At 55.2% G+C, this 14,853-nt stretch overlaps 1 protein-coding gene across 1 annotated transcript in view; it reads right to left on the bottom strand.

The window, feature by feature from the left end:
* NEK6 (NIMA related kinase 6) overlaps window positions 1–14,853 on the bottom strand; it is a 50,775-nt gene that overhangs the window by 31,947 nt on the left and 3,975 nt on the right. Inside the window, exon 2 of the mRNA XM_007450248.1 lies at window positions 9,629–9,747. Coding sequence (XP_007450310.1) covers window positions 9,629–9,718 — 90 coding nt within the window. The 5' untranslated portion in view covers window positions 9,719–9,747. The remainder of the gene's footprint in view (window positions 1–9,628; window positions 9,748–14,853) is intronic.

The following is a 14,853-nucleotide window of genomic DNA, read 5'->3' as shown; positions in this document are numbered from 1 at the left end:
GGTGGGCGGCTGCTGCCCCTTCCTGAGCCCCAGCAGTGCCCCTACAAGGTGAAGGAGGGACCCTGGTTGCCAACCCCACTATCAGAGCCCCCCTCGCCCCCTGGCGCGCTCCACACCAGCTCCATTTGATGCCGAGGACCCCACTCTGCAGATGTGATCTCTTCCACAGCATTTATCACCATCCCTCAGTATGTGATCACTTTTTCCTTTGCTCATTTCTGTCTCCGCCCCCTGAAGGCTGGCTCTGTGGGCCAGCGCCTTGCCTGCCTTTGTCACTCCTGAATCCTTTCTGTCCCGGTGGAGCCGGGCAGCAGAGTAGGTGCAATAAATGTCTAAGGAAGCAACTCACCAAAGTCACACAACCACGGGGAGGCCCTGTGGGTCCTCCATGTGCAACCTCAACCCTAACCCTGCAAGTCATCCTAAAAGCGGCAACTTCCCTTCCCGGGGTAGCCAGTCCCATCACAGAGACGAGAATACGAAGGTTAAACTTGCAGCCTGATGCTCTGAGCCCATTTTTTGGATACACTGCCTCCTTTATGGCAGCGTGAAGAATCTGGAGACTTCGTGATGACTCTCCAGGGGCCAGCATTGAAAGCCATGATTAAGCTGTAGGACCTGCCCAGGGATGGAGCCAACAGGTGAGGCAGCAGTGGCCAGGCACCTCCCCACCGCCGACACACACACAAACACACCTGCAAAGGTACTCTCGGGAAGAGGAGGAGGGGGCGCCAACGCTGGGCCCTGGGAGGGGGAGGGGGGAGAGAATGCCCCACGTCAGCCTGGCGGGATGTGCCCTCCCTCCTGCTACTCTCAGGGGGGGCGATCACTGACACTGGGGACCCTCCCCAGCTGGATGGTGGCATGAAGAAAGGATCTCTGTTGTTGCCAGATGACTTCCATATAGTAGTTGTGCAGAAATGTGTGCAGGATTCAGTCTGGGGAGCAGGGGTGGGGCAAGGAACCCTGAAAGCCCCACTGCAGCAAGAATAAGCCGCTGAATTTTCTGAAGCGAAAAATGTCTCTTCCAGACTTGGGTCAGATCATCCGAGAGTGTGGAAGCTCAAGTATTCCACTGGGCTGTGTTCTGGAATTCTCCCTGCTAGAAATGCCAACAAGAGACCAGTAGGCCCTGGAAGAGCCTTGGGAACCCTGACAGTGGAGCCAATCAGCCTGGGTCGCTGGCTGGTGACCTTGGCAGTTACACAAGCCACCCTGTGCCTCGGTCTCCTCGTCTATAAGGGGAAAGTAGGGTGGGCGTGAGGGTCCCACGAGATCGCTGAGCCCTGCACACACTAGGTGCTTAGTGGTTGCAGTCATGTTACTGGCAGGCGTGGGCAGGGCAGGAGTAAGGAAGCCAGCGGGGACCCCGAGCAACTACCCACCACCTCTGCACCCGCCGAGGCTCAGCCGTGGGCCAAGGAGACCCTAACGGGCACCCTCTTGCCAGGAATGAGAAATGGAACTCAGCCTGGCAGCCCACAATCCCGCTGCCTCCATCCCTCAGCAAGATGACAGCTGGGCCCACCCCGACTCTGAAGTCTCCAGGACTCCAGAGATTTGAAGATGCTCCACCCGGGGCCCTGAGCGGGAGGGAGGGCTGGCGGAGGAAAGGGATGCTCTCACCCAGCAGCTGCTGCTCTCTGGGTTCTTTAGTCACAGCAACTGACCTACCTATACACTGCGCGTCCACCTAAGACGAGCAAGCATGCATTTACTGAGCACGGACTACATGCCAGGCACCGTGCAGAATGCTTCCCAGGACCCTGTGAGCGGACATCATCGCAATCTCCATTTCAGGAGACCGAGCGGAGGCTCGGAGGGGAGGCTCCAGACCCCACCATGAGTAACGGCGGAGAGTTGAACCCGGGGCTGGGTACTCCAGAGCCTTCACCCTTCACCTATACCCTTCACCCTGTGCTGTGTGGCCTCCCAACTCAGATGCCACTTCTGCATTTCCTCTGAGACCGTGACTAGCCAGGCCTACACTTCCTGCTTCAGCCACCTGGGTCCCACCCATCCCCCCACCATGGGCCTCACCAAGTGGGCCCCTGTCTTAGTTCCCTTTCTGCCCCTTGAACTAAGGCTCTGACCCACTCGAAGCAAGTGCTCAGGGCATGCTTGTCAAATGACACAACGAAATGCACCCAAAACAGCCTGGTGCAGAAGGGACTCTGTGACCCAGCCACTGTCACTTCTATGGGTGCAGCTGAAATCACACACCCTAGAAAAAGGCGGCTTTCTTGGCACTTGGAGGGATCACACGTGGTCATGAAAATAACGACGACAAGCTTTCGTGTATTAGGCACATACTATGCGTCCGTTGCTGTACTAGATGCTTAGACAGGTCTTAGGACTAAAGTCTCCTAACGGCCTTGTAAAACAAAACTTTTTTTTTTTTTTTTTGCGGTACGCGGGCCTCTCACTGTTGTGGCCTCTCCCGTCGCGGAGCACAGGCTCCGGACGCGCAGGCTCAGCGGCCATGGCTCACGGGCCCAGCCGCTCCGCGGCACGTGGGATCCTCCCGGACCGGGGCACGAACCCGCGTCCCCTGCATCGGCAGGCGGACTCTCAACCACTGCGCCACCAGGGAAGCCCAAACAAGACTTATTAATCCCACTTTATGAATAAGGACACTGAGGCACAGGCAGTGGGGAGCTGAGACTTGAACTCCCTGACGATAGAGACCCAGCTGTGCTGCCAGGTGACATGGGGCAGTGAGGAGTCTGGGGGATGTGCTCACTAACGATCCTGGCTCTGCCAACGTGGGGCTGCTTCCCTCTGTGGCGAGTGGTCAGTCCCCAGTGCTCTCCATCCACCCCAAGGATGTTCCCCACACGGCCCAACTCCACAGCCACTGGAAGCTCCCAGAGGATGCGGGCGACTTCCCAGCCACCATCGCTGAGACTCCCCTGCACATCTGCATATGCGATGACCCAGATTTGCATTTCCTGTCACAGCCCATTCGACCTAATTAGAGGAAAGCTCTGAGGAGGGGGCAGGTTACCCGGGCAGCAGCACAGCGGTGAGGGGGCTCAGGGGCCTCGGCTCCCCTTACAGGGGTTAGGACCGGGCCCTGTCCCCAGAGGGGCCTCTGCTCAGGTGGGGGTCACCGCGGGACACGGGGCTCCTGGGCGCAGCTGCCTGAGCCAGCAGAGTCCTGACCCCGATTTAACTCAGGGGCTCGGAGTAGAGAAAAGCTGAACTGAGCTCTTGCCCCCAAAGGCCAGGCCTCTCCCTGCTGCCACCCACCTCCTGGGTGGGCCCTGGCAAGTTCCACTCTTGTTCCTGCATCAGAGAGAGGTCACCCATGATGGGGGATGTTAGAAACACCAGCCCAGGACTTCCCGGAGGATTCCAGGACAAGAGGGTCTGGGGAGCTCTAAACTGCTGGGCAAACACGGGGCTGGCCCTGAACAACTCCCATGATGGCGGCTCCAACACATCCTCCTGATGGCCTTTCTGAAAATGGCTCATGTAACGCTTACTGTCCCCTGTTACGTCTGGGACCCCATGCTGCCTCCCGGGGAAAATAAACACAATCCCTGGGCCCAGGTTGGCAGAGAGGTGACTGCCACTCTGGCTCTGTCGGTTGACACACTAAAGCTGGGGCCTGGAGGCCTGGGTTCAAGTCCTGGCTCTGCCACTTCCCGGTGAGCCCTCTGGGCCTCGGTTTCCTCATCTGTCCAACTGAGATAATCAGCGCGCCCTCCAGAGGGTTGTTGGAGGTTAAATAAGTTAATGAGTGAACACTTAGAAGACAGCCCAGCACTTAGGAAATGCCGCATGTTTGTTGTCATTATCATGTTTGTTGTTATTATTACTATTGGGTTGGCACTGTAGAATGTCTGGAGAATGGCAGCACCTGTTTCCCAGGGGCTGGGGGTGAACTGAGGCAGGGTGTGCCCGGCCTGGTGGGAGCCTGGCCCAGGGACCAAGCACAGGGAGTTGTCAGCTGTCATTATCATCACCCCCGTCCACACCCCACCCAGGGTCTGCGCCGGGCATATTTCTAGCCCCAGGCTCTTTAGCTATAAAACTAAAATGAATGTTTCTTCTTCTTTCTTTTTTGGCCGCGCCGCGTGGCCTGTGTGATCTTAGTTCCCTGACCAGATATCGAACCCAGGCCACAGCAGTGAAAGCGTGGGGTCCCAGCCACTGGACCACCGGGGAACTCCCTGAAATGAATTTTAAAATACAAGAATAAGATCAACGACATCCCATTTCCTTAACACCCCTGATGCTGGGTACCATGCTGGATGTTTAACGTACACCATCTCACTTAGGTCTCCCCAGCCCCATTTCACATATGAGGAAACTGAGGCTCAGAGAGGTCATTTACCCAACATCCTCTGGCTACAGGAAAGTGGTGAGGTGAATGTACCTGCAGCTTCTGACTTTACCAACCTCGTGCCAGTCACCCAGGGCCTGTGCTAGACAACAGGCTCGCCTCCCTTTCTAGGCTGTGCTGTGGGCACCAGAGGCCATTTCTGACCTGCTCATCCCCCTTCCCCAGGGTGGGAGCCCCTTAGTTCTCCCAAAAAGGTAGAAGAGATGGGTGGGGGGGCAGGGAGGACGTGGCGGTAGGCCTGGGGAGGACTCACGATCTCAGAGAGGAGGAGCTTCTGGGAGCAACTCCCTGGGCAGCAGGAGGAATCTGGTGGGATCAGGAGTCAAGGACGCGGCCGAGGTCCTGAGTCACCTCCAGCCCCAATCGCACCCTCCCAAGAAATGGGAGGACACGACCAGACATACAGCAGGGGGAGGGAGTGTCTTGGACCACCGCAGAAAGCTCGGAGAGACCCAGCTCTCTTCCCCAAGTCAGATCAAATTAGGCCACAAGTGCTCCCCACCCTGCGCTAATTTGAGTTTAAAATGTTTGAACCACAATAAGCCTCAGCCATCGACAAATCCTTTTTTTTTTTCAAACAGGAGCATAAAATTACATGTTAAAAGAATAAAAATGCATTCGCCCAATTAATTTTCTGAAATCTCATTAAAAAATTTAGCCTGACTAAGTCAGACTTCTGACCTGAATTTTAATCATCTTTACACTGGATGGGTCTTTTTTCCCTGCTATTTGCAATGCATCATTAATTTTAAGGCAACCGTTTCTATGATTTTAAAAAGCACGCTTCATCAGAATGACATTTCCTGTAAACGAGTTTCACCTTTAAAGACACCTGACATCATGTGCAGGGAACTTCTCATGGATGCGGTACATGTGTGTATAGCAATGTGCTTTAAATCTGTGTGGCACGAAAGAAGGGTGCGATTTACAGAGAGTCCATATTGTCAGACTCTTTACGAGGCCAGCCCCACTCAGCTCTTCACAATCTGGCTAATTTTGTCCCCGAAGCCAGTCTCCCCTCCTGCAGCCCTTGTGGCAAGAAAATGCTCTGCGGGGCCACAGGGCCTGGATCCACCCCTGGCTCTGGGCTCTGCCCCTCAACAGCAAAAAGGACAAGTTACCACTCATCTTGGTTTCCTCCCCTGCAAAATGGAGCTCTGAATAAGGTCTCCTTCTTTTGAGTTGGTAGGAGGACGAAATGAGGTAACTGCCAGGCATCGTAATGTAGATACAACCACCACTGTGACTGTCTCAGCTCGGAAGTCTGTCTACACTCAGCTTTGTGCCATCAGCTCATGGGAGCAGCGAGCAAGACGCCCGAACATGGGAGACGCCTGATGACAAAACCTAAGGTCACCTCAGCTGTGGTGGCTCCCCCAGGACGAGCCTCACTAACCAAGCTCAGAGAAAGCTGAGCTTAAACACACGGATGAGAGAATCTGGAACCAGCTCCAACGACTAACAAGCAAAGACTTGAAGGAAACAAACCATAAAGAGCATCGGCCCCCATGCCAGCAGGCTGGCCACGCCCTCTACCTCCCTCTCCCGAATCCCTTCAGTTACCAAGGGCAGTTGGATTTTCCCCCTGGAAGTCTCTGGAGTCTTCCCTCCCTGTGTCGGGCCCATTTAAGGCCAAAGCATCACGTGACCTCCTATTTTCACCTAACTTGTGCCTTGGGCCCCAGCTACCAGTGACCTAAAACCCAAGCCCCTTGTCAATTTAAACCCCAAATGGGCTCCCCATTTGCTACAGATTCAATTCCAAATGATAATGTGGATTCCAGGCCTTTCATAAACACCAGCCGTTACCTTTTCTAAGCACGGGTATTTAAATACTAATCCAACCTGACTGGTCCTGCACCTTCAGGTCTGGCTCCTTCCTCTTCCTGGAACATCCTCCTCTCCCTGTTTTGCCCCAAACTCCTGATCATTGTCAGCCCACGTGTCATCTTCTTTCTAGAGAGAGCTTTCCTTGTCAACCCTGATGCCCCGGGCAGAACAAGCCACCCCATTCTCTGGGCTCCCCCTGCATTGGTCCATCCCTCCCTGGGAGCCTCACCTCTGCACCATCTTTATTTACTTATGTGTAGGGCTTGCCCGCAGACCCAAGGCAGAAACGAGACAAGCACTTGCTGTATTTACAACACTTAGCAAACACTTCTTGAATTTTAATGGCCGTTAATATTTGGTCATTAAATCTTATCTATCATCATTGTTTTGGGAAGATTTTCATAAAGATTTTGGTGCAATGCAGAACTTATGACAGCTGTCCCCATCCCCTGCAAAGTTATGCACATTCCTCTGTCTCTGAACAGTGCCGAATATAACTGAACTTGGCACGTCCCAAGCAGGTTTGCAAAGACTTTCCAGATGGAAGACACATTAGCCAGGGACTTCTCAGACAAGAACACCTTTCTCCTTCTTGGAAATTCATGTGTTTCGTAGTGGGTCAGCTGAGCCCTGCGTTTCTTTCCTGATGAAAATGCTCTGAAGCAAATTGGTAAAATCATAAACCATGGGGGCATTTTAAGCTCTTCTCAACTCCACTCATTCATTCATTAGAAACCTCAATAAAACCAAGCATGTTCAGCTTTCCCAAGTATATATGAATTTCACATATGATTCAACCCAGTTCAGCAAACATATTTTCATAGGCTGGCAGCACCCAGAGCTAGAAAGTTCCTTGAAATGAACAAACCACTAGGCTTGGACACAGAAGGTTAACAAAAGCCAGAGTTTGAGTATTTGTCAAATTGTTCTTTCTACACTGGGGGTATTTCCAGCCCTGGGCTCTTTAGCTGTGAAAACCAAAATGATTTTTAAAATATAAGAATAAGATCAATGACATACCATTTCCTTAACACCAACAATGCTAGGTACCATGTTGGGTGTTTAAAATATACCATCTCACTTTCTTCAGGGCCCCATTTTACAGAAGAGGAAACTGAGGCTCAGAGAGGTCATTTACCCAATGTCACCTGGCTGGTGAGGGATGGAATTGGGAACCAAACCCAGCCTGGTCCAGAGCACAGCATTTTGCCATCATGTAGCCCGGCTCTTTTCTCTCAGGGTGATTTCAGGGAAACAGCAGTGACTCCTGCCATAAAGGAAAATGCCTGTGCCGTCACTTTGAGGTGTTTCTATGTCCTGAAAACAGGCAAGATTCCAGCCGTGATCTCTCCCCAGACAGTGTTTAAATACCAGTGCTCTATGAGACGAGGAGAGAGAAAGCGCCTGACTGTTTTCATTCCAGCCCTGACCTGCAGCAGCCCCAGCGTCAATGCGGCTGTGCCCCAGTTCTGCAGACCCGGCCACATGCTGGCGAACCAGGGGCATCTTTCCCGCCAGCCGCTAGCCAAAGCTGAGTAATCCTATCTAATTACACTTAACTATGTCATTACCCACTCCAACATGTGTGAGGAGACACCCAGAAGATGCCACTGCCACGGCAGCCCACCACCTCCTCGCCTTGTTTGTGACATAATTATGGGACTCTCTGCTCTGCCAAATGAGGCTGTAATTAACCCTAATTGCTCAAAATGCAACTGGCTAATTCTGGGAGATTAATCAAGGGGGACTCAATTGTTAGTGAATGACTTAATATGACAAATTGCTACATTACCCGAGGAAGCCCCACTGCCCCCAGCCATCGGGGAGGTGTCCTGGTGGACCCTGGACCAGCAGTGTCTATGGGCTTCCCAGCTTTCTCCCCAAATTCCACCTAGGAACTGGGCCCCTGCATCCCAGCCAGTAACTGGAATGGGGAGGATGAATAGTATAGATGCCTTTGGACCCCCTGTGCGTGTGTGCGCGCACATACACAGTTTCTCCTACTTAACATGTCACCTCTGTGTGAATCTATAGATGTGCCCCTTCCCTTGGGCTGATGCAGCATCACACCAGGAAGCACAGTTTGATGACAGCTCAGGCGCAGGAGAAGGATTTCAGACTCACCTGCCTCCTTGGCCAGGCACCTTTGGGCAGTGTAGAACCTAGACAACCGTACATGGCAACCCTGCCCAAGCAGGTCAAACACCAGTCCACCTGAAGTCCTCCAACAGGACTAGGCAGTTAGAAGCTGTGACAATCCTTCCATGGCTCAGGAAGGTGGCTGACTCTGAGTCTCCTCCTGACTTAGGTCTCACAGGCCTGGGACACAAGCCAACTCTGGACAATTACTTTTCATCATTCCAGGCTGCCCACAGGATGCTACAGCACCTGGCCCTGGCCAATCTGCCCAGCCAAGCTCTCTGTCCCCTCCAGTTCTTTGCAAGCCACTTTCTCCAGGAGGCCTCTCTGGTCCCCTAGTTCAGACCACGTTCCTTGCTGGAGTTCCACTGACCCCCAGTTTCTTCTGCTTTCTTTCTTGTCTTTCTCTCCTGTGAGGCTGTGTGCTCCCTAAGAGCAGACCTGGGTCTGTTCACACACGGCGGTGTCCTGGGTGGTGAACTCCACGAATCTGCAGTTCATGAACTTGGCAGGCAAAGCCCCACCCCAGAGGCTTCTGTCCAGGAAGGGAGGCAGACCCAGGAGCCAGTGCCCCAGCGGATGCGATCATGGCCATGACCTTGTGCCTGTGTGTAGGTGTGGAGACAGCACAGAGAAGGGAGTGCCGTGGAACAAGAAGGCTCCCCAGAAGCAGTGGCATTTGGACTGAGGCCTGGAGGTGTCAAGGAGGGCACCCCAGGCCCAGGGAATGGCATGTGCAAAGGCATGGGGTGTGCGAGCAGCTCACAACCCCAGAAGCCACTTTCCGAAAATCTGCCAAAGGCTGCCTGGCTCTCTGAGAGGGTGGGGCCAGTGTAAGGAAACCAGCGTCCCCAAAGCTCTGCGGGTCCTAGACAAAGAGGCTAAAGAGGGCCAGAACGCAGCTGAGACCAGAAAGGAGGCAGACCAGTTCAGAGCCAGGAAGCGCACCCCGTCTGCTCGCCTGCGCCCCTCACTCTCCTGGGGGCCTCCACAACTCCCTCTATGTCTGTCCTAAGCAGTGCTGACCCCTCTGAGATAAAGCTGTTCCATTCACACGGAAACCCCAGGGATAGGACCAGGGCCTGGCATCCCGGCCCACAGCGTGGAACAGAGAGGCATCTGTGAGTGTGGCTGACTGGGATGGAGGGCAGAATGGTTAGGTAGTGACTCTGCTCCCATCACTGGAAGCATTCAAGGTGCCTGGGGGCTGCCAAGGGGCATCCTTCTGTGGCTGGGACAAAGCAGCCTCAGGGATCTGTGTTCCTCCCAGACTCTCCAGTGCACTGCAGATGAAGGAGGACGGCTTACCTGTGGGTCAGGAGGGTGCGCGGGCCCTGGGGTGTGGCAGAGGTTGTTCGGGCTCCCTCCATGGGGCAGGTGGCTAGGCTGTCCTGCCATCCTGCATGCCAGCCTCACGAGGACACGGGCTGCAACAGAAACGAAGGGCTTTCTTACACACAGGCCTGTGCACTTTCTCTTCTCGATGGCCCTCGGATCGAGGAAGTAATTTCACTTGTCCCATTTTACAGATGCGCAGGCTGAGGTGCCGAGCTGTTAGGTAACTCGTCCTTGTTTATGCGGCTTGGAAGTGGCAGAACTAGCCTGACGGCCCATGTGACCCACCTGCCTCCATTACGCTGTCCCGACCAGGTTGCGAGGCTGTCCCCGTTGGATAGAGGGGAACACAGATTCTGTGCAGGGAAAAGTCTAAAGGTGCCCCCACCATCCAGCAAGGGAGGCGCCAGATTCAATGCCACACGTGCCAGACTCCAAAGCCTGTTCTTGTCCTGTTACTGTCCTCTGTGCCTCACCCCCATACAAACCCAGGTTGGCAGTCTAGTGGCCAGAAGAGAGAGACCTTGAGTCAGACTGCAAGTAGCAGCTGCAGGAAGGACCCCACATGCCTGTCCTTGCTGGGACCTGGTGCACCAGACACTGGGAAGGCCGAGGCCACAGGTCATACTCAAGTCCTGCACAAACCTCCAGGCAGGGGCAGAGCCCTCTGCACAGGGAACAGCCCCCTCAACCTCCAGGGCTTGGGCTGCCACATCAGAGGCCCCCAGGAGAGTCAAGGATGCCACTCACCAGCTGCCATAGTAACTGCAGTAGCTGTCCTGATTAATTGCCCACCATGTGCCCAGGCCTGAGCTAAAGGCCATCTCAGTATCACTCCCAAGATCGCTTCCACTGCTGGTGTCACAGGCAGCCTCTGCTGGCCTCCCCAGCAGACAAGTACCTCCAGGGCAGGACCCAGGCTCAGGCACACAGAAGACGCTGTATGGCTCGCGGTGCTCCTGGACTCAAGAGGGGAAGCGTTCCTCCTAGGGAGGAAAGCCCTCCGTTCACCCATAAGCATTTCTACAACACCTAAACCTCAGTGTCCAGGGCCAGGCCTGGGCTCCCCCAGGATGCCTCGAAGACACAGGGTGCAGGGCGGGCATGTGGCGAGGGCTCCCTAATCAGGCTGCTGTTCCTTCCACCAGACCCCGCCCTGGCATTCCCACGGGCACCTCTCACTTGACCCTCCCCAAACAGAACCCCGAAGGGCTGGCCAGGCTATCAGAGCAGCTTCGTCTATACCCTCTGGAGCGCTGGAGAACCTAGGAATCAATGACCCAGGGGGCGAGTGTGCAAGCCAGTTCCCCTGCTTCCGGTCAGGACGCTCTGGGGGTAAGTCACTCCAGAGACCCGAGTGGGGTCGTGATTTGGTCTGAGATCACACCCTGCTTGTCTGCCTCCCCCACTCCCTCGTGGTTTTCCCCATACTGTCTCGTCTCAGGGTCTGCTTCTGGAGAACCCAACCCAGGACATCGTCTTTCTCTCTAGACGGACTCTGCCTCTCGCCACCTGTAAGTCACCTGGTCATCTGCACCCCCAGCCATCTCCACCAGCCAAAGCCCAAGCTGATAGGCGTCGCCTGGTCCAGTGGGTTGGCAGGTCCTGCTGCGTGAACCGGGTGATCTGGGCAGTGGGAAAGGAACCCACACCAATGGGGCTGTTATGGTCAGTGCCACTGAGATCTGGTCACAGATCACACTTCCTTCCTCCCCACTGTGGCTCTTTCTGGTAGTTGACGGGCCAGCCCTCCCAAGCTTAGAGATGTCTACGACACCTGTCAAAGTTTGGCCACCAAGCCCTGAATCGCCTGCTGAGCTGGACCTTCGGCCTCCCCACCTCTGCCCTTGAAGGCACCCCGAGCCTCTCTAGAATCTGCACACTGGCGTCCAGCACCCATTCTTCCTCTGTGTCCTCAGGGCAGGCCCAGCTCCTCCCTTACACCCCTTTCCTCAGCATTTTGGGGTAAAACTGCTCTCTAGCATACAAAGTAGATGGCAGAAAGCAAGGACACATGGAGCAGGGGCACGGTCTGCAGATGGCACCCGCCTCAGCCTAGCAGGGAGCCCCTGGTGGCTGAGAGCAACCCGTCAAACCCAGCCCGGCCTGTGCCGTTTCCTGCCTGTGCAGTAGCCAGTTTTGCTCCTCACGCACGGCATCTTATGTGCTTCATCCTAACGTGTACATATAAAGAGATATATCTCTTGCTGTCGTCTCTTTGCTCTTATCTCAAAGGGGTGTCATGTGGAGGGTATTAAGGGGTGTGCCTGTACTTCTGAGGCCTCTCCCCAGCCCAGGCCTCGCCTCCGCCTGGACTCCTGGGTCTCCACCAGTGCCTGGTGCCCTTTCCGCCAAGCCCTCCTCCTCCAGATGGGCCACCAAGGTGGCTTCCCGCAATGCAGATGGGGCCACAGCACCTCCCCACCATCTGCGCCCGAGCTTCCGCACTGGAGTGCACACCCCCCGGGTGACACAGAGAGGACCTGGGTACGAAAAGCCCCAGGATAAACAGATAAACACGAGAAGCTTCCCAAGGCAGTGCTGTTACTCAGGAGGGAAATGTGTGCGGCAATAAACCGGATACAGAGGGAACAAAATGTAAAATGCGCATGAATTTTAAGATAAAACCGGAGACTCCTGCAGGCCCTGCAGCTGCTTCGGGCTGCAACCCCAGACCCCTCGGGGTGACACGCTCACCGTCCTCTGCCCTTAGGGAGAGCTCCGGGGGAAGGCTGCAGAACTGTCTTCCGCAAAAAGGTTCTGTCTTTATCTCAGAAGGCACCAGGTGTGGCCCAAAGGCCAGGCCCACGCGTGACTGGCTCACCTGCCCACCTGCTCACAGACCACGCGGGCTGGAAACCACGGTGCATCCATCTCTGGCTCCAACGTCCCGCCTCACCCTGCCTCCTAGGGCCAGCGGGCCTGGGTTGGTATCTCGACCCTGTCACTCCCCAGCTGGGACCTTCGGCAAGTCACACTGGGCAGAGACCTAGGAGGTATTTGCGAATGTCATTCCCCACGTGGCGATCTAGCATCTGCACCCAGAGGCGGTCTGCAGGCTCTCAGGAGCTCACCTTGTTCCTCACACAGGGCTCCAGGAGCAAAGTAAGGGGCCCTGGCCTTGTCAGAAATAACAGTAATAATGATGGCAAGCCAACAACTGTGTGTCCTTATTATGCTGGGCCCTTTCTTTATACATTTCACCTCTGTTAGCCCATCTCACCACCATCTCACTAACACCACCTCCACGAGACAGCTTCTGTTACTGTTCCACTTTACAGATGAGGAAACTGAGGCACAGGGAGGTTGAGAGATTTGCCCAGATCACACGGATCACAGGAGGTGAAGCCAGGACTCAAACCTGTGATGGCATCTTTGTCCATAACCCCTGCACTGCACCCCTCACAGGCTCTTACCAGCAATACATCACTTCCTTTCCAGTGGCTCCCCAAGGAACAAGCCCCCTCCACTCAAGAATGGGGCAGCGCTGAGTGCGTAGGGGTGATCCCAGGGCCGGTGGGCCACGAGGAGCCATTCCCCCCACAGGGGGCCCAGAGCCCTCTCCCTTCAGGATGGCAGCGAGCAGATGCAGCACTGCTGTCCACACGCCTGGTGTGCCAACCCCCGGGGGCAAACTGCTGTGCCTAAGAGCAGTTCTGCCCGGAACCTAATAGAACCGGCTATACCTCACGTCCCCATGAGGAGGAAGGGCCTTTGCTCCAGGAAAGGAGTCTGCAAGTCACAGCCCACCCCCGCACCCTGCCCCCCAGTGCCAGAGAGGGCCAGATAAAGGGCAAGGAGGCAGAGGGGGAAGGAAGGGGGAGGAGGGAGGAAGGAAGTGAAGGTTCTCTGAGGCGTCCAGTGGCCAGATCTCTTCCACTTAGCCTGGGCTGTTGACAGACCCATTTTACAGACAGGGAATCAGGCTCAGAGAGGGGAGACTCAAGGTCGTGTTGTGAGTAGGATACACAGGGCAGATCTGAACCCAGCTCTGATTCCAATGCGCCTCCCAGGTCCAAGACAGCCACTGGCTCTTGAGGCTCTCCAGGGTGTTGGATTTCAGACGATTTGCATTCTGTTTGTCTACACCCCAACAGAAACCCAACCCCTTTACCCTGGACATTCCTGCCAGAAACTCCTTCTTAGGGGGTTCAGATGCAGAAAGACCAAGGCAAAGGGATCCGGAAGGATGAGACACGGAGAGCAGGGAAAAGCCCGGGAAAAGCCCCTCCATGCACAGGGCACCTCCAGGAGCTGCCTGTGCCCTGCGGCTCCTGCCAAGTTGCAGAACAATGGGGCCCAGGCTGCCAAGCCCAAGTCAGGGGCCAAAAATCCGTGGAATGTGAGACCCAGAGCCCCAGGCCACACGGAGCTGCCACCTCAAAGAGGGCCTTTCTTCTGCTCGGAGCAAAGAGCCCTGCATTTCCAGGGCGCTGGGGTGGCAGAGTGTGCTTCCCAGCCTGGGTTCCACACATGTGCCTGTCTACCAGGCATCCGGGGCCTGGATGAAGATGAGCCCCAGGGTAAGGCCGAGGGTCTGTTTGGGAGCCTGACTTGCCTGGGTTCAATCCTGGCCCAGCTTCCTTTAACCACGCAGTGCCTGTTTCCTCATCTGGAAAATGGGGCTAACAGTAAGATCTACCTTTCAGGGTCATTGAGAATTAAATGTGTTAACAGATGTAAACTCCTCAGGACAGAGCCTGGCACATGTGAAGGGCCCTCTGAGGCTTTAGCTGTTACCAGCGTCCTTACCACCGACCATCCCTGGGCAGTGGAGGAGGAATTGTCTCCATGTGACAGACACGGGAACTGGGGCTCAGAGAGGGGCAGGGACTTGCCCAGGGTCACACAGCTGGTAAAAGATAGAGCTGGGGCTGCTGGACCCCCAGATCATGCTCTGTCTACCGCACTGCACGGCTTCTCTGGAATGGCTCTGCAGCAAATACCCTCCTCGTCACTTACGAGATCTGGGGCTGCCTTTGCAAAGCCCCCCCGACATGCTCCTCCCACCCTGGCCTTCGGCAAGCCTCTTACTAACGTGGGGTGTGTCCCAGGGAGACGTGGGGGCTTGGGTTTAATCCAGGCACTTCCTGGAAGCGAGCAGCTCCCACACCGGGCTGGGCTCTGAGGCTTCCCGAGAGGCCTTTCTTTTTTTTCTTTTTTTTTTTTTTATTTTTTTTTTTTTTTTTTTGGGGGCC

The sequence above is a fragment of the Lipotes vexillifer genome, unplaced genomic scaffold, assembly GCF_000442215.2.
Source record: "Lipotes vexillifer unplaced genomic scaffold, Lipotes_vexillifer_v1.1 scaffold890, whole genome shotgun sequence".
Classification (NCBI taxonomy): domain Eukaryota; kingdom Metazoa; phylum Chordata; class Mammalia; order Artiodactyla; family Lipotidae; genus Lipotes; species Lipotes vexillifer.
The sequence above is the reverse complement of the archived record's forward strand: the minus strand, read 5'-3'. Positions and strand labels throughout refer to the sequence as shown.